The sequence below is a fragment of the Acinonyx jubatus genome, chromosome A1, assembly GCF_027475565.1.
Source record: "Acinonyx jubatus isolate Ajub_Pintada_27869175 chromosome A1, VMU_Ajub_asm_v1.0, whole genome shotgun sequence".
In the NCBI taxonomy this organism is placed as follows: domain Eukaryota; kingdom Metazoa; phylum Chordata; class Mammalia; order Carnivora; family Felidae; genus Acinonyx; species Acinonyx jubatus.
Window position 1 is genome coordinate 141,029,359 of NC_069380.1, and position 19,306 is coordinate 141,048,664.

Genomic DNA, 19,306 nt, shown 5'->3' on the forward strand with positions numbered 1-19,306 from the left:
TATTCCTGATTATGGAAGTTATATGTGCTCATTACTAGAATTTGAAACTGGAGAAATACATCTAAAAAAAGTACACATATGCCCCCTCCCAATCCCAGCAGCCAGAATATAATTGCTATTAACTGTTTTCGAGACATATTTACAGGACACAGATTTAATTGTCCTCAATTTAGAGGCGATGAAATGGGAAACTCAACGAACTTATCCACAGGCTTATGGGAACTAAGTCAAAGCTGGAATTCTAACCCAGACTTGTGGACACCTCGGACCTCTGTGTGTTCCAGTAGGCTACACGCCCTGTCCCTACACCCCTCTCTCTCATCCCACCACCGTCCTGCAGTGTAATTACTACAAGGCCCTGCAGCACTTACATAACTAGCTTTACAAACAGAAGCTGGTGTCATGCACACAGGCTGGTTGTACATGAAAGTGCAAGACTAGTGTCACAGTTATGTCCATTTTTCTAGCCACACGTGTGTGTGTAATGTTCCACTGACATGCTGTTATTTGAGTAAGATGACTGTAACACAGATCTGGGCATCCTTTTGCCCCAAATCCCGTGCAAAACAGAAACAAAGAGACTCCTGAAATGAGTAGGACGTGACTGTCGTGTGAGGCCTGAACCTGGAACGCTGTGCATTTCAGGTCTGTTACTTATCCGCTCTGTGTGACCAATGACTCAGCGTCTCCTTCCTAGTTATAAAGAGGGTGGGCGAACTGAATGCCTTCTAATTTCTGGTATGCTATGCAATGATGAACACTCTCCTAAGGGAGAGGTGGTGGGCCTCATGCAGCCCACCTAACTTTTCTTCCTCTGCTCAGTATCACATTTCAGCCTGAAAGGCAGAAGGTTGCTTCTGGATTGCCACTTCGCAAATACGCCAGGAAGAATGAAAGTGCTTTGATAATAACATATGATATTATTGCTCTTGCTAGATTTATTCTATTTAAATGAATGAGTGATAATCAACTTCACTGGTTAATTTCTTAGCACGCATTGTTTCAGTGTGTACAAATCTCCACAACAAAACGGACTGAGAGAGCTATAGGTGAAATCTTGTCCTCCTTGGAACTTACGGCTCTGGTTGGGGAAAAGACACACATACAAATAACTGGGATGAGGGAGCGAGAGCTCAGTGTCCTAGGGTGCTCCAGAGAAGCTCGAGGGACTCAGGTGTGGAGGGGTCAGACAGAGTTTCATGGAGGAGAAGGGATGTGAACTAGTCCCTAGAGGAGCATCAGAAAAACACAGGAAGACGACAGTGGCTGAAGGCGGACAGGGCAACGGTCCTGAGGGGTCACGTCAGCTGAATGATGGAGGTTGCAGCCCGCAGGCTGAGGAGTCTGCGCGTGGCTGTGGGCAGTGGGGGACCACCGACAGCCGTCAAGCAGGGAAGTCGGAAGCTGTGTCCACGGCCTCTCCCAGACCAGCTTCTAACAAAACTTAAAGTCTAACTGACCTTCAGTGTGTACATCAGTACCTAGCTCGTCACACCTGCTAAATAAATAATCTCAGAAAGGGACTGAAGGTTGCTCCAAGGAGGACATGGGGAGCAGCTCGAGGCAGGCAAACCTGGACAACTCTTAGAACTCAAGTATAGATTTGCCAATTTTACCACAGAAAATGAGTGTGTGAGAGGGAGGGAGGGAAAGACTGTTCTTGCACTCTGTAATCAAGAGCAGAAATAACATCTCATTATAACCTTTAAAGAAAGGAGGCCTTTTAAATGAAATAGTAATAAAGCTGTATGGAATCACTTTGAAGACTTGGCCTTTGGTGGTGTGGAAAACGCTAACATCTGTCAGTGCCCTTCATCTACGATCAAGCTTCTACCAGAAGAATCTGAGGGCTTTATGTGTGTGCACGTCTGTCAGGTATATAGGTATACACTGCGCGACCAGATGTAGGTGAGAATTCTAAGGATGCGCGGGAAGCCACGTCTGACTTCCCAGGTGAGCTGGTGGTCTCAGACGGGGTGGGCTCATTAACTTCAGAACAGCCCATGTCAAGCCTGGTGCCTGTAGGATGGGTGTATATATTCTCTCTCAGGCAAATGAATGCCTTTGAATTATTTCCCCTCGTGGTCTGGGGCACTATGGCTGGAACCTAAGGGAGTGTGGAGCTCCTCACAAGCACATAGAGCTGGGCTCGCACCTGCAGGAGCTCAGGCCCTGACTTGGAATCATGGCTGCTCCCTAGCACTGTGGATGTTTCCGGGCTTTCCGTAAGTCAGCTTACACAGCATCATCCCTGTCCCTCGAGCTCACACAGGTTTCCCCCACTGACTACCCTGACTGCTCGAGAAGGACCCTGAGTCTTGGTCAGCCTGCTAGAAAGAAATATTTTAAAGATGGGAAATAAGTAATCCTTAGGATCTATTCCTAGAAAGGAAGGAGGGAGGATAAAAAGGTACTATCTGGATAGAGACCAACACAGATCTGTCCAAAGTTACCTTAGAACAAAGCCTATAAAGATGAATAAAATGTTTCCTCAAAGCACACAGGAAAGCGAATACAGCCCACACGTCCGATACTGGCCCTGGGGTGGGGGGCGAGGTAGAGATAAAAGCAGAGCCAAATTTGGGGCACTGAGAGGACAGTGGTCAATGAAACAATGACAGGGAACTTGCCAGAAAGGGAACACAAAGAGAACAGCAGGAGAGGCAGCTCCCTGGACTCAGAGGGGAAGTCAGGCTGAGCTGCACACAGAGGCAGGGACTTTATTAATATATGTATTTGTCTAGCAAGGAGGTCTGGGGAAAGGACTGAAGAAAGGCAGGGAAAATCCCACATCATCTCTCTTCTGGCTGATATTTTCAATGCAGGGGAAGGGTGAGGGTGAACATTTATAAACTGGATAAGTAGCTTCAGACGTCTGTATATGATCATGTTATAATGGTCACAAGCCACTTCTTAACGGTAATTAAACTATTTTTATTTAGGAACAAAATGTAGGATGAAGTTCAGGGATGAAAAGGCGGGTGTGAATTGCCATCTGGAGGTACTTTTAGGTTCAGGAAATACTAAATGACAGTAAGACAATGACTTTAGCCTGTTGATCTATGATCACTCATTAACAAGTATTTATTGAGAAATCACTATCATGGCAGATTCCATGCTATGCACTGGGAATATGGCAGTAAATGAAAAAGATACAGACCTGTCCTCATGAATTTCTATGCTTTTGTTTGTTTGTTTTACATTCTATTTATTTTTAATTGTGGTTAAAAAAAATATATATATATAAACTCTGGGGGCGCGTGGGGGGATCAGTCAGTGGGGCATCCGACTTTGGCTCAGGTCACGATCTCACGGTTCATGAGCTCGAACCCCACGATGGGCTTGCTGCTGTCAGCGCAAAGCCCGCTTCGGATCATCTGTCCCCCTCTGTCTCTGCCCCTAACCCACGCTTGTGTGTGCTCTCTCTCTCTCAAAAATAAATAAAAACACTAAAAAATATATTTTTAAAAAATATATAAAACTTACCATTTAACTACTTTTAAATGGACAGCTGAGTGGCATTAAGGACATTCACGTTGTTGAGCCACCATCACCCCACTCCCAACCACACAACTCTTTTCATCTTGCAAAACTGAAACTACACCCATTAGGCACTAAGCCCCATCTCGCCTCCTCCAGCCCCTGGCAGCCACCATTCCACTTTCTGTCTCTATAATTTTGACTACATAGGTACCTCATATAAGCGGAAGCATGCAGTATTTGTCTTTTGGTGACTGGCTCATTCTACAAATGTTCTTAAGGTTCATCCGTGTTGTAGCATGTGCCAGAATTTCTGTCCTTTTTAAGGCTGAGTGATATTCCACTTATATGTGTACTGCATTTTGTTCACCCTTTCATGCCACCAACTGTGCGTTCCCATTTTACATTCTCACCAACAGTACATAAGTGTTTAACAGCATTTTACAGTCCCACCAACATTCCCACCAGTAGTGCGTAAGTGTTCGAATTTCTCCACATCCTCACCAACACTTGTTATTTTTCTTCCTTCCTTTTTTTTTCTTTTGATAGTAGCCAGCCTAATGAGTGTGACCTGTGGTTCGTTGAGACTATTTATGCTTTACCACAGAATCTCCTGGTCTATGAGAAATCCTATGAACTCTAGTATGTGTTTATGTCTGTGTCCCAGCCTTTTGGGAATATCTTTGTTATTAACACCTAACCCAAAAAGTACCAAGGGTATGTGTCCATGAAAAGTGCCCCAACTCCACCAGTAGGAAGGGCCTTGGGGGCACCTTAGAATAAGAGGGAGGGAGTATAGCTGCTAAACCCCAACAGGCCAGCTTCTCAGGGGATCTGGTACTACATAGAAGGCAGGGCTCCCCTGGGAAATGTCTAACGCCTGTTTCTCTGATTCATCATAGGAGGGGATATTGGTCCACAACCCCCAACAAGACCCACTAAAGGGGAGAGAGCAGATGAGTAAGTGAATTGATGCAGTGATGTTTTACAACAGGGATCAAAAAAGTGGGCAGGATGTGGGAATAACAAAATCCTATAATTTAAATTACTCGAGCGCTGATTTTGTTTCTCATCTTTCCTTGTTTTTTTATTTTAGAGACGAGAGAGCACATGCATGAATGGGGGATGGGGCAGAGGAAGACAGAGGAGCCAAAATCAAGAGTTGGATGCTCAACCGACTGAGCCACTCAGGTGCCGACAAATTACTTCAGCGCTTCTAATGTTTCTAACATTTTCACTTGTATTCATCTTTTTTACAACCATGCCTTTGGCTACGTTGCTGCTTATCAATGAGTACAGGGTGGAAAAGGAGAGAGACTGAGTCAGGGGCTTTGCCCCTTTGAGATCCTGTTTAGAGACCCGAAGAATGTTGAAGCTGGAAGGAACTTCAGACATTTTAAGTCAATGTTCACTTGACAGGTGAGGAGACTGGTGAACTAAGTGGCGTTTGGGAAGGAGAGGTAGAACACCACCCTCTTGTGCTATAAGGAAGGACAAACGATCTGGGAAGTGCTGGGGTTAGAAACCAAAGAAATGGTTCTGTGATAACATTGACTCAATTGTTAACCTTTCACATAAATTCTAGATCGGCTGCTCTATGATCTTATTCCACAAAGCCTCTAGAACATATTCATGAAATATACCCTATAAATAGGATTTGGGGCGCCTGGGTGGCTCAGTCGGTTAAGCGTCCGACTCTTGGTTTTGGCTCAGGTCATGATCTCACAGTTTCGTGAGTTTGAGCCCCGCACTGGGCTCTGTGGTGACAGTGTGGATCCTGCTTGGGATTCTTTCTCTCTTTCTCTCTCTCTCTCTCTCTCTCTCTCTCTCTCTCTCTCTCTGTCTGTCTCTATCTCTTTGCCTCTCCCCCACTCATGCTGTCTCTGTCTCTCTCAAAAATAAATAAATAAACTTTGGAAAAAAAGAATGTGTAAATTTGAAGACTTGGTTGTCCTATAAATACATATTTTCTTATAGATGGATTTAATCCCCCCAATTAGTTGCATAGAAAAGGCAATGAGCTTGTTTCATCCTCCCATAAAGGAGCAGGACCCCAAAGATAGCTCTCCTTTTTTCAACGTCTGCTGCAAGGTAGATTGAAATGAATATAAAAACTGGGGAGAAAAGCCCATGGTGTTGTCCATGTATGAGAAGGAGTGGCACTTGGCCACCGGCAGGCAGAGACAGAAGTGAGCACCCCGTTTCTGTGGACCAACGGTGAATGTGGTTCCACGTTGATGCCAGCACCGGACAATGTCCCTCATGACAGGCAGGAGTTCCTAGTTGGCAGGGCAGGTCAACAGGGAGGCCTGGAGGGGGCTTTAAGGTGGGGGGGGGGTGGGAGCAGCAGAAGGCCAGAAAATGTCCCTGACTTTGTGACAGCAGTAAAGGGTCTTCATAAGTCCATCACTTAATACGTGGGAAACTGAGTCCAGGAAAAGTGGAGGGACTTGCTCAAGGCCCTAGAATCTATGGGTGGCAAAACTAAGATGATTCTCTCTTCTGATTTCCATGCCTTGTTAACTTTTACACTGGAGAAACCTTGTGACATGCTGTGATTTAGCTGCGGCACTTTAGGGGAGGTAGCAGATCCGCAGCGGGTTGTACGTACTAAGAACCTGCAGCAGGCAGCATTACAACCGACTTACCCAGAAATATACAACCTACGCCCCCATTTCTGCTGCTAAGAAAAATTCAGCTTGGTGAGTGGAGGGGGCTTAAGGCTTTTCTTCTGTAGATGGAACATAGTTGGTTAAGGACAGTGGCAACTATTACAATGTGTGCAGCATACTCAGCACATCCTTGGTCTTCATACTGGGTTTCTCAGTGCATTAAATTACCTACAAGTCTTAAAAACCCTTCCTGCCTCCCCTCTCTTCCCTTCTTGTGAGAGATTCTGATCTCACTGGTCAAGAATCACTGCTCTCGTGGGGCGCCTGGGTGGCTCAGTCAGTTGAGCGGCCGACTTCGGCTCAGGTCATGATCTCGCGGTCCGTGAGTTCGAGCCCCGCGTCGGGCTCTGTGCTGACAGCTCGGAGCCTGGAGCCTGTTTCAGAGTCTGTGTCTCCCTCTCTCTGAGCCTCCCCCATTCATGCTCTGTCTCTCTCTGTCTCAAAAATAAATAAACATTAAAATAAATAAATAGATAAATAAAAAAGAATCACTGCTCTCGTGAGCCAGTTATGGACTATAACGTGTCACACCCCTTTGCTGTGCTGGGGCAGAGAAAAGGTTAAAAACCATGGATGTTGGGTTCTTAGTAACTAGTCACGGGAGTCTCTGCTCCTCTCACACTGCTGATCAAATCACTTCCTAGCACCTTCTAGAACAATCCTTGTAGACTAACAGAAATATAATGCAAATTCATATGTAATTCTACATTCTCTATTAACCACAGGAAAAGGAAAGAGGTGGAATTAATAATAACGTATTTAACTCAACATATCCAAAATATTGCCATTTCAACTAGTAAATATATTTTATGATATATTTCACATTTTTTATACTAAATCTTCAGAATCTGATGTGTATTTTATACTTTAGCACATCTCAATCCACAATTAGCCACATTTCAAATGTTCAATGGCCACAAATGGCTAGTGGCTACCATATGGACATAGAAGTACCCTTGTCTCTCTCAGGGACATAAGTGACTCCAATTTCTCCATACCGCCTCAGGCCCTTTCCTTTCCAAGTCTAATGCTTCTACTCTTGTCCTAATTCTATCCCAACGCTCCTCCATTAGTCATCACGTAATTATTACCAAGGGCCTACCCAGTGCTGGGTATTCATGTTAACTTATGAGGATGAAAAGATGAATCAGCCACAGAGCTTGACTTCCAGGAGCTCTCAGCTTAGTGGGAAATGAAGGCACAGTATAAGAGAATTCGATGAAGGATTTACACACAGATACGTACAAAGGGATGCTGAGGAAGGACTTTCTGGGGCTCCAAGGGGCGTTCACATAGATGGGATGTTTCTTTTGAGTTTTAAGGAATGAGGAGAACCTGTGGGAGGGCAGGTTAAGGTGTTTCAGCCACAGAGAAAAGCATTTTCAAGACAAAAATAGGATGATCTGCCTCCTTTAGGAAAGGCAAGCATCTAGCAGGGCAAGGAGTGGCAGGTGGGAAAGTGGGGCCGCGGATGCCCGTGGACAGAGTTATTGTGGGGTTGCTGTCTAAGCAAGGAAACCCTGTGCCAGGCTGTGACACAGACTGGAGAGGACAAAGAAGTAAGGAGAGGCTGAAGGAAGGAACGAATAAAGGGGGTGGCAGTATGCCTAGAAAGGAGGGGCATGTACAATGAATGAAAGAAACGGAGGAGCATTATTTTCTGAAGACGCCAGGCTTTATGATGGAGGCTGGACAAAGGGCCTAAGAGTTAAGGCTTTCCAGGCCCAAACTCACTAGGCTCGGGTCCTCAGGGCCACTAGCATGGCATTTACACAGCACTGTTACAAACTGTAGTGATCACAGAGCACAAGTGGCTTCCTTCCCTGCAGAATCAATGGGGCTACCTATGCCTTAATCTAGGCAGTAGCCAGAATCAAGCTAAATCACTTCCAGGATTGCCGGGTGAGTCACACCTGTGTGATGCAGCAGGTGCTGGGTAGCAGCTGGCCAGCTCCATCGGATGATGTGGTAGCTTATTTGCCCTTGGGTTTCCTGGAAGAAGGCTCTGGAACTCTCAGGTGAGAAGAAGGCAACAACAATAACATGACTCCCACAGTGAGCAGGAGCCTCTAGGACCCTCTGGAAAAGCTGAGGCAGGGAGATGAAATGGCTGGAAGATCACATAGCTAGGAATAGGCAGAGCCAAGAACAGAATTTACCCCCTGGGCCACTGAAGCCACGATGCGATCAGTACAGCAGGTGTTATGGAGAACTGTTTACCCTGTCAGCAAACTCAAGTGGAAAGGAGAACGTTAGGCTAGAGACACATCAGCCAGTAAAACTGTGTTCGTGAGCCAAAGGGATTCAGTTTAGTAGCAATAAACAAGGTACTCACACGGTGAAATATCCACAAAGTTTGGGTCGATATTATGCAGCAGCTCCTTTCTGGGGGATGGGCTTCCTTCACTAGAAGAGAATTTTTTAGGACACATTAATTTCCTCTCCCAAATCAATATGAGGATTTTTAATATTTCCCTTTCTTGCACTACAGGAAATAACAAACCTGCCAATTAACAACTTTGTCATGCATTCAGAGATCTCTAAAATCTGCAGTTGGTGTGTCTTCAATTCATCATTTGTCTCCATGATAGTAATGATGAACATCTGATAAGACTTTCAGTGTCAAGTATTATGACAATTAAAAAATAAGAGTCCTGTGACCCTTGGGGCACCTGGGTGGCTCAGTCGGTTAAACGTCCAACTTCGGCTCAGGTCATGATCTCACGGTTCGTGAGTTCGAGGCCCGCATCGGGCTCCGTGCTGACAGCTGGGAGCCTGGAGCCTGCTTCGGATTCTGTGTCTCCCTCTCTCTCTCTCTCTGCACCTCCCCTGCTTGCTCTCTCTCTCTCTCTCTCAAAAATAAAATAAAAGATAAAAAAAATTAAAGACTCCTGTGACCCTTTGCAATGAACGATGTGGCTGTATTTATACGCGGCTATTCCTTACAAAGGGGCAATGAGAACCCAAGTTGTTCTGTGTAGGCTTCACGCTGACCATTCACAGGGAGATGCGGAAAGAACATCCGCCAGGATGGCAGCATCAATACTACTATCACAACCTACATTAGTGGTGAACAGAAACTTGGGGATCACAGACCAACCCCTTATGTTACAAGTAAGGAAGGCACAAAGTTATTGGTCAAATCGTAGATCATGTGACTCTCAAAATGGTGTTCTTAAAAATTGAGAGCATTAACACCACCAGATGTATGTGGGGAGTGCATGATCCACCCAGGACATTTGCTAGTATGTACTCAGCCTTACGTAAGAAGTTGTTAGATGCAATTTCAACTGTGGGGAGAGGACTATTTGAGAACCCAATAAAAGGTTGCAAAGTACTACTTGTTAACACTGTAGGCTTTGTATACAACTGAATAATCATTAAGGTCCCTGATGTAACCAAGAGGACATGGTTTCAGCAGCCCAATAGCCACACCCCAAAATCACAGGTAGCTATCAGCAGCAATGGCTTAGGATTTCAAGGCCCATAGAATTGTGTATTTGCCAAGTAAAAAAAAAAAATATTTTTTAGCAAAATTTAATTAAGAAAACCCCAAGCTTCAACTACCATCAGCATTATTTTATGAAATAAAGATGATTTTAACAGCCAAAAAGGTAGGAAGAATATGATCTCAGAATAAATGACAGCTCTTCAAAGTGAGTGCTTTTAACTTTAGTATTCTATAAGATTTCCTTGTTCTCTACTCCATAAAACACACCAATTAGAGACTGGGAGGGAAATACACAGGGATGCCTCTAGTCTTGCAGGCACCAGAGGCAGGGTTGCTGGGGAGAGGGGGCTATTTCCCAGGACTTTTCTCATTTTCTTCCTGAGGCAACTAACTATCTGATTGTCCTGGAGACTGTCAACCAGTCCAAAATGATAGGAACTAGAGTTTGATTCCAGAAACTCTGAATGCAAGTAAGCACGATTAGCAAAGAAAATGGTAAACATGAGAAAATCTAAACAGGATGATGATGATGATGATGATGATAATGATGATGTCTAATTTGTGGGTTCAAAGTAAATAGAGTTAAAATCTGGATGATAATAATAGCAAGTAAGTCAGGAGGGGAAATCAGAATGGATGCATTTTATAAAGTCTTATCATTCAGAAAAAGTTAATACTATTGATGAGATTTACAGTTAGCTAAGTAAAATCTGCATGTTAAAATTTTAAGGTGACTTAAAAATAAAGATAGAATTTTTCTGGACTACCTAAAAACAAAACAAAATTCATTCAATTCAAAAAAATATCCAAAAACGACAGGGCCAAGATATTAGTACATAACCACTTGTCTTTAAAAGCAAAGTTCACTGGAATACCCCAAAGCATTAGGCACAGTTAAATAAAGGATATTTTTCTAATAACTTTTAGAAAGAGTTTCTCTGTATGTTACTCATTCATATTTTTTTCATTACTCAGAAGAGTCACAGATATTTCAAAATAAGGAAACTACAAAGAAGAGATGACGTTTGGAATACCTGAGTTTGTGAGTAATCCTGGTGATGGATTAGGTCCTGGAAAAATCTCCACAGGCAGAATCACCATGATGTAAATAGGAACAAAAACAACAACAAAACCCAAACAAAAAACAGCCAATTCTCTTGAGCATGTTATGATACTACTTTTTAAAATGTAGTCATTGGAATATTTTGAAAAGGATGTGGTTACGGATATGAGGCAAGAAGACAGTATGTGATCAGTGAATAAAACAGTGATCAAACACCCTTAGTCACTCCAAGAAATTTATTAAATAAACCAAAGAAACCAAATGTACATTTAGGGACTGAGTAAAATACCATAAATCTTGGGTTACTCCCCCTCAAAATATAAATTAAAAGCCCAGACAAGTTCATGTACTAATTCCTTGGGGCTAGCCTTTTGGGAAATGATGGATTTTAGAAATATCTCCAGGTGGATTTTTAAAAAGATACATACCTACATGGGAAGTAATTATGGAAATATGAAAAAAAAATATACACCAAACTGTTAACTGGGGGGGGAGGGGGGATGGATGGGTGGAGTGAGGTTATGAGGACTTTTAATTTTTATAACTAGTATGTATTATGATAATTGGGACATTTTTAAGGTTTTTTAAAAGTAGTATATAATTTCTAAAAATTTCTAAGGCCCCACAAACACATCTAAAAGCGTAACAAGGGGGAAAACTCAGATATTTTACAGGATTTTAAAGACAGGAAAAACTATCCAAACTAGGACATACATGTAATATTTAAACATGTTAACTTCTGGAATGTGATTGTATTCTACCTACTTACAATGTAGTTATCACAACGACGGATCATGTAATTCCCTCTCAGGAGTCTGAGAATTCCCATGCACATTTAAGAACAGGATTGCTTTTACCAAAATGGAGAGAACACAATAATGGGTTTAGAGTCACTGGGTTCTCAAATCTCAACACTAAAGGCTTTGTTTCAATAATGGGTGCAGGGTCTGAATGCCTGAGAAGGAGGGGAGGAGAGGGGAGGATGGGGAGGGAGGGAGAGAAGATGGAGGAAGAAAAGGCGGGGGTGGGGGGGGGGAGGAGGAAGAAGAGGGAGAAGGAAACAAGGGGGTAGGCAGAGAGGGAGGGACTGTGGGTTTCCTTTAACAGCTATGCTGCACTAAGTTACCGGTACAGTTTCACGAAAGTGATTATGCACACACATATACACATACACACATCCACTCAGGAAGGCACAGAAACCGTGTGGCTCACTGCAGTGGAGACCAGGGCACAGCACACTGATGCTGGATGGGAGAAGGGGACTCAAGCCTCTGGAGAAGAACACAGGAGAACCTGGCAGGTGAGGGGTGTTGGGGAGTCGGGTGATAAACGGGGATCTCAAAGACCAGCCCTGCAAGTTCCATAGTATTGCATAGGGAATAGTTTAGAGTCATGATTCTCAAGTGACCAGCAAAGGGCAGAGAACTACTGGTCACTATAGAAGTGTAGCCCAATAATGACGATGCCTGGAAGGAAGAATAAACACCTTCCTGACTCGGCTCAGCTCCCAGGAGGAACTCGGTTTCCCCAGAACCAAGAAACTGGACTCCAGCGCTCTGGTTACTGGGAGAAAAATCTCTACCACTGGATTAATAAACTGACATTCTCTTTTCAGATTAAAAGAGAGGAAAGTTCAATGAGCAGGCACCTGTTTTCAGTGCAGTTTAAAATACTCTTAAAGGCTCACAAATCCTTGATCATCTAAAGTTGAGTAGTCTCTAATAATCATATAAAAGATCTCACTCCTGTACCTGGAGAGAAAAATGCTTAGGCTTTTCTTTTTTTATCTTTTCCTCTTCCTGTGTATTTTTAGGGCAAACCTCTTGCACTGCCATCATAGTGCCATCCTTTCTTCTCTGCGCCTCTGGAAATTTTTGTCACCAATAACCTCTACTTTTTTATGCCGTTTTTCCACATATTTATGTATTTATTTTACCTTTAACTATCATATCTTCTCTTCACCATTAAATGTCTCCGAACAGTATTGTAACTGAAGTTATTCTCACTTTATCTCACATTAGAATTACCCGAGGAGCGGGGCACCTGGGTGGCTCAGTCAGAAAAGTGCCAGACTTTCGCTCAGGTCATGAACTCGTGGTTCGTGGGTTTGAGCCCCACGTCAGGCTCTGTGCTGACAGCTGAGAGCCTGGGGCTGCTTCTCATTCTGTGTCTCCCTCTCTCTGCCCCTCTCCAACTCATGCTCTACCTGTCTCTCTCTCTCTCTCTCTCTCTCTCTCTCTCTCTCTGTCAAAAATAAATAAAAATAAAGAATTACCTGAGGAGCTTTCACATCCAGATGCTCCGACTACATCTTGTAACCAGAAAGATCACTGTGGGGCAGAACCCAGGCATCAGTACTTTTTTGAACTCCTAGCTGATTCCAGTGTGCAACCGAGAGGCACTGGGTTGCGACCACTGCTCTGGAACAGAGCTATTCAAACATTAATGTACATGCAGATCCCTAGGAGATCCTGTTAAACTGTGGATCTGATTTATTTGAGCAGGTGGGGCCAGGAATCTGCATTTCTAGCAGGTTCCCGGGTAGTATGGTTGTTGCTGGTCTGAGGACCACACTTTGAGTAGCGAGATTGGAGAAAGTCCCTTGGAGCCCTGCTACACAGGACTGGAACTCCTTCAGCGTTTCCTAAATTAGAAATTCATTTAGTTTAGACCTGATTCTATAGCGATGGTTCTTGACCCTGGCTACACAATGCAATCACTTGGGAAGCTTTAAAACATACTGATGCATGAGTTCCACCAAAAGAGCGTGATCTCATTGACATGTGCTTCAGCCTGGGCATGCAGATTTATAAAAGTAATTTGTTTTAAATTAGCTTTATTAAAATATAATTTACAAATCATACAATTCACCCATTTAAAGTGTTCAGTTAGGGGGTGCCTGGGTGGCTCAGTCGGTTAAGCATCCCACTCTTGATTTTAGCTCAGGTCATGATCTCACTGTTTGTGAGCTTGAGCCCTGCAACAGGCTCTGTGCTAACAGGGCGGAGCCTGCTTGGCATTCTCTCTCTCCTCTCTCTCTGTCCTTCCCCCATGCTCTCTCTCTCTCTCTCTCTCTCAAAATAAATAAACATAAAAAAAAAATAAAGTGTACGGTTAAATATTTTTAGAGTATTCAGAATTATAAAATAACATCCAATAAAACAAAATCGAATTTTATTTTTTTCCCATACTAAATAAAAATTATGTACCCTCGCAGAAGCCCTAGGCAATCACTAATCTGTAGCGTTCCTTCAGATGTGCCTATTCCAGACATTTTATAGAAATGGGATCATAGAATATGTGGTCTTATGTGACTAGCTTCTTTAACTAAGCGTAATGTTTTCAAGGTTCATCCCTGTTGTAACATTTATCAAGTACTTCATTCCTTTAAATGGCTGAATAATATTTCATTGTACGGATATAACATGTTTTCTTTATCCACCCATCAGTTGATGGACATTTGGTCCACTTTTTGGCTATTATGAATAATCCTGTTATGGCTGCTCATGTACAAGTTATTGTATGGACCTTTGTTGTCATTTCTCTTGCATATATACCTAGGACTGGACTTGCTGGATCATATGGTAATTCTATATTTAACATTTAAAGACCTGCCAAACTGTTTTCCAAAGCAGCTGTGCCATTTACACTCTCACCAGCCCGGTATGAGCATTCCAATTTGTCCACATCCTCAGTATCACTTGTTAATGTCTGTCTTTTTGATTATAGCCATCTTAGTATGAAGTGGTATCTCACTGTGGTTTTGATTTACATTTTCCTTTTCATGTGGATATCGACTATTTGTATAGCTTCTTTGCAGAAATGTCTATTCAGATACTTTGCTCATTTTTAAATTGGATTGTCTTTTTATAATTTGTAACTGGGTTGTATATATTCTGGATATATTCTGGATGCAAGTCCCTTATCAGATATGTGATTTGTTAATGTTCTCTCCAAGTCTCTGGGTTGTTTTTTTGTTTTGTTTTTTTGTTTTTGCTTTCTTGATAGTATCATTTGCAGAACAAAGGTTCAAAATTTTTGATGTGTTCCAACTTATCTATTTTTCCTTTTGTTGCTTTTGGTGTTTTATCTATGAAACCAGGGCTTAATCCAGGGTCGCAGAGATTTACTTCTACATTTTCTTCTGAGAGCATTATAGTTTTAGCTCTTACACTTAGGTCTCTGACCCATTTTAAGTGAATTTTTGTGTATGCTGTGAGGTAGGGATCCAACTTCATCCTTTCACATGTGGATATCCAGTTATCCCAGTACTATTTATTGAAAAGGTTATTCTTTCCCAGGTGAACTATCTTGGTACCCTTGTCACAAATGCAGCTGATTCTAACACACAGCTCAGGGTGAGAATCACTAATCTTGAGACTTGTTACAGGAAGTCACATGTGATTATATGTTCTAACTTCTTGATTTTCTTCAATAGAGCAAAAGATGGGTGACTAGCTTCTAGGACACTTATGTAATGAGCCCATGTATAATGATAATGGCTTCCCCTTGAAAATACATCCTAGGTCCTCAGAAAGTACCTTAGGAAACCCATTGATAACTCCCTACCATCAGTCCCTTTAAAACACCCCTGTATAGGGATATAAGTACCTTGAACACAATTGTTTTGCATATGATGCAGTTTCTTCCCCAGAGATATGTGTACCAAAGTGAGATGGAAAAAAAAAGTGTTTTGTGTGTTCATGACACAGTCTTCAGTGAAATCAAATGTGTGATCACCACAATCTTATACATAAATAGTGGCTTCATCAAACTCATAAATGCTTACGGGGACGGATTATTATTATATTACAACATGTGTTAGCTTCTATCTTCTTTATGTATCTATGTATTTATAGGTAATGTGACAAATATTGTAGTACTTCATGATAATTTTGTACCTTATACTGTTCGGAAGTTTTATTTCCATACAACCAAAGCACTAGAAAGTAGACTGTGAACTGCTTCAGTTGTGTGGTCCTCCTCCTGACCAGTTCTCAAGACCTCACTCTCTGACATGCAGTCCTGCACAGTCTGTAAGGGCATAGCCTTTCAGGGTCTTCATCTCAAGTCCACAAGGCTCTATAATCCAGAACCTTTTTTCCCCACTCACTAGCAGAAGGTGGATAAAAGTACCTTCTTACAGAACTGTTTTGAGAATTCAATGAGGTAGCCTACATAAAGCACATACACATAAAGCTTGAGATACAATACGTGCTGAATAAGCTGGTAGCTTAAAAACAAGAACACCTTTATTGCAGAATGGGATCATGACTCTGTGGGCATGGAAAGAATATAACCACACATACAAGACTATAACCTGAGACACGCATATAAGAATAATATGGAACAGTGGAACATTTATATTCCCATCCTTTCTTTTTGCGGGTAAGAATTCCCCTTATGAAATATACTGGTGTAGCTATAACTTCAGTTTCTAAGACGTGTAACATATTCTCTCCCATGTGAGACTCTTGTTTCAGAAAAGTATCAGTGTCAAAAATAGCTAAGTCGCACAGTCTACTTATCATGAACTGCATATAAAAACGATATAATGTCATCTGTTATCTAGGGATTTTCCCTATTTTTCAGATTAAAGGACATGGTGTAGTTTGCTATACAAGCAACACTATCTTCATTAGGTTGTTCATTCCATTTGTGAAATTTAAATCTCTGAATAATGACTGATGATGTTTGTGGGAAATGAGTTTTCAATAATCACACAAGTTCATATAAATGACCTCATTTTATTATGGCAAGGTAATGGAAGTTTTTACTATGGCAAATGTTTGGGCTCCAGACTGATAGGGACAAAGCAGAGCTCTCTAATTAGCTTCTTAAGATAGGCACCTAAAGGACTGTTCAAAGATCTTTGCTGTGCAATGCTCACTACCCACCCCAGCTTACATTAATGATTATGGCAGTAAGTAGGCAAAGAACTCTGTGAAGAAAAAGAACCGTAGCATGTTGTTCGCATTGACCACTTAATGACAGAGACCTATCTCTAAACCAGTGAAATGGGCATGTTTCATCCATGTCTGTAACAGCCAAACTGGAGTTTGGTTGCAGTTTTATGTTGCAGTTTGTTTTGGCCAGGCTACTTTGAATAACAGTAGCTAGTATTAATAGAGCATTTATCATGTGCCACATATCACTTTAGATGCTCTACATGTATTATTGTATTTAATCCTTGACACTAGGACATAGATACAACCATGGCACGGAGAAACTAAATGATTTGCAAGATCATGTGGTTGAACAGGTGATAGAATTGGGTTTGAGACTCAGGCAAATTAACTCCTGAATTCCCAACTTCTCACCACTATGCTAAACTGTCTCCTTAGTAAGATGTGGGCGTGGCCTCACTATCGCCTTGAATGTCTTAGGTTTCCATTCATTCAGCTTATTTTCAAGGCTCTATTACCAAATATCTCTATTAACTTCAAATGCCTCTGCTAACAAAAGAGATAATCATTTCCTCCACCCTCTTCTCTTAAAAACTTACATAATGTGGTATGCAGTTAATTATCTTTGATGACATTTTAGTATTCAATTTTAACTTACCTCAAATTTCATATTCTCCGGATTTGCTTTAAAAATAACAGGACACTGATCAGTGACTAGTTTCCAATATGCTATAAATATTTTCTAAAAGTCTACAGTTTCAGACACTGAGATCACAGCACTCTCCATTTATAAATAGAGTTTCCAGTGTTTGACTTTCATTTTCCAACTAGTTGAAGGGTGGGGCACTAAAACATTCCCCATAAATAAATGAAATGCTATTAAATTCCATACTCATTTTGCCACTAGCTGCTGACCATCTGTCATAAAAAGCCACACCCTGAAAAGCAGTATCAAATATTTAGAATAGAAATAGGCATGATGGTATTTTTGCAGATGAGATTTTGAAAAAAAAAAAAAAAAGTTACTGATTAAAAAACTCAAGAAACACCCGCATAGTAATATCCGTCCTGTTACCTCCTTGTGAGCATCATCATCATCGTTACCACTTTCATCTCGAGCAACTGAGCTGTGACCGTATTCCAGGCACTACGCTAGCTACGTGTTTTATACATAGTCTTTCACTAAATGCTCACATAAGTGCCTGTGAGGTAGGTACTCCTAATGTTACATTTTACCCACGAGGGAACGGACGCTTATAGATGGTAAGTAACTTGCCCAAGGTCACACAAATAACAAATGGAAGAGGTAAGACCTAAATCAGATCTAACCACAAAGGTCACATTTTTAGCCGTTATACAGTTGACCCTTTAACAATTTGAGGATTAGGGGTGCTGCCCCTGTGAAGTCAAACCTCCATGTACAACTTTTGACTCCCTCAAAACTTAATTACTTACAACTTAGCCTACTGTTGACCAGAACCCTTGCCAATAACATAAGTGGTTGATTAACACATGTATTATATGTTATATGTAGTATATACTATGTTCTTATAACCAAGAAAACTAGAAAAAACAAAATACATTTGCTGTACTGCGCTGTATTTATATTTAAAATTCTGTGTATAAGTGGACCCATGTGGTTCAAACCTGTGCCATTCAAGGGTCAACTGTACCAGTGAAATTCCTGGAGGGACTTCTTTTCCTTGTTATGTGGGTCCAGGTGACTGGGTTTGCATAAATCCCATGTTCCTTAAAAAGTCATTTTAACATGCATACATAACCATGAATAAAGAATTTAGGCATGGGAATTACAAGATTTTGACTAAATGTGGTGAGGAAATATGTAACTTAAATTCACTTGATATAAAGTTATATATGGAGAGATTGTTTTCATGTATATTTTTATTAAGAAATCTTATTAAATTTTTAAAGTAGGCTACTTAAGAAATAAGTAATATTACTAAGAATAACTGCATCAGTCCCCTAAATATCATCTTTTCCTATTCATTACTGAAAAATAATTGGTAGGACTTCTGGGTTAGTCTCAGGGCAAACCAGCAGGGCCTAATATGCCTTTCTTCCAATTTCCATGATAACACCCATGAAGAATTACAAAAAGATGAAAACTGGCAAGCGCACTGGAAACTAAAGACCAGATGCCAAAGTCTCCAGGGGATTTTCACTAATGCCAGTGCTGAAGACATGAACAACATATTCTTGAATTCTACCATAAGAATCAAAACCTGGTCCCAAAGAAAACAGAAAAAGACGGATTTGCTTTGTCTACCTCTAACTATGGGACTCAGAGATCACACTACAGATAAAAAGGGCAATGAACTCCCATTAGCTGTCTTCAGAACTAGCCCGTCACGGTTCTTCCTCCCTCCTCCCAGTTACATCCCCCCCAACCCCGCCCCATGTCCAACAAGGCAGCAAACACTAGCCTCCACAAGAGGAAACAGAAGAAACTAGACATAGTATGGAGCATCCTTGCATGTGAACCCACCTGACCAAAGGGGGTAAAAAAATCTGAACCAAACCTCAGAGCGCTACATACTATGGGCTTAGGGTAGAAGCAGGTTTACTAAAAACGTCGGTAGAGAATCAAAGAATAATACATCATTTCTTAAACATTTTGCTTTAACTTACAAACACATATATATTCCCTTGGCAGTCTTTGAACGCAGGGCTACTGGACAGAAGTACCTACCATCTTCATGACCATACTTATAAC

At 41.7% G+C, this 19,306-nt stretch overlaps 1 protein-coding gene across 1 annotated transcript in view; it reads right to left on the reverse strand.

The window, feature by feature from the left end:
* The window catches only part of ARSB (arylsulfatase B), a 164,157-nt gene that overhangs the window by 51,693 nt on the left and 93,158 nt on the right, over positions 1-19,306 (reverse strand). The window contains exon 6 of the mRNA XM_027039434.2: positions 8,488-8,558. Coding sequence (XP_026895235.1) covers positions 8,488-8,558 — 71 coding nt within the window. The remainder of the gene's footprint in view (positions 1-8,487; positions 8,559-19,306) is intronic.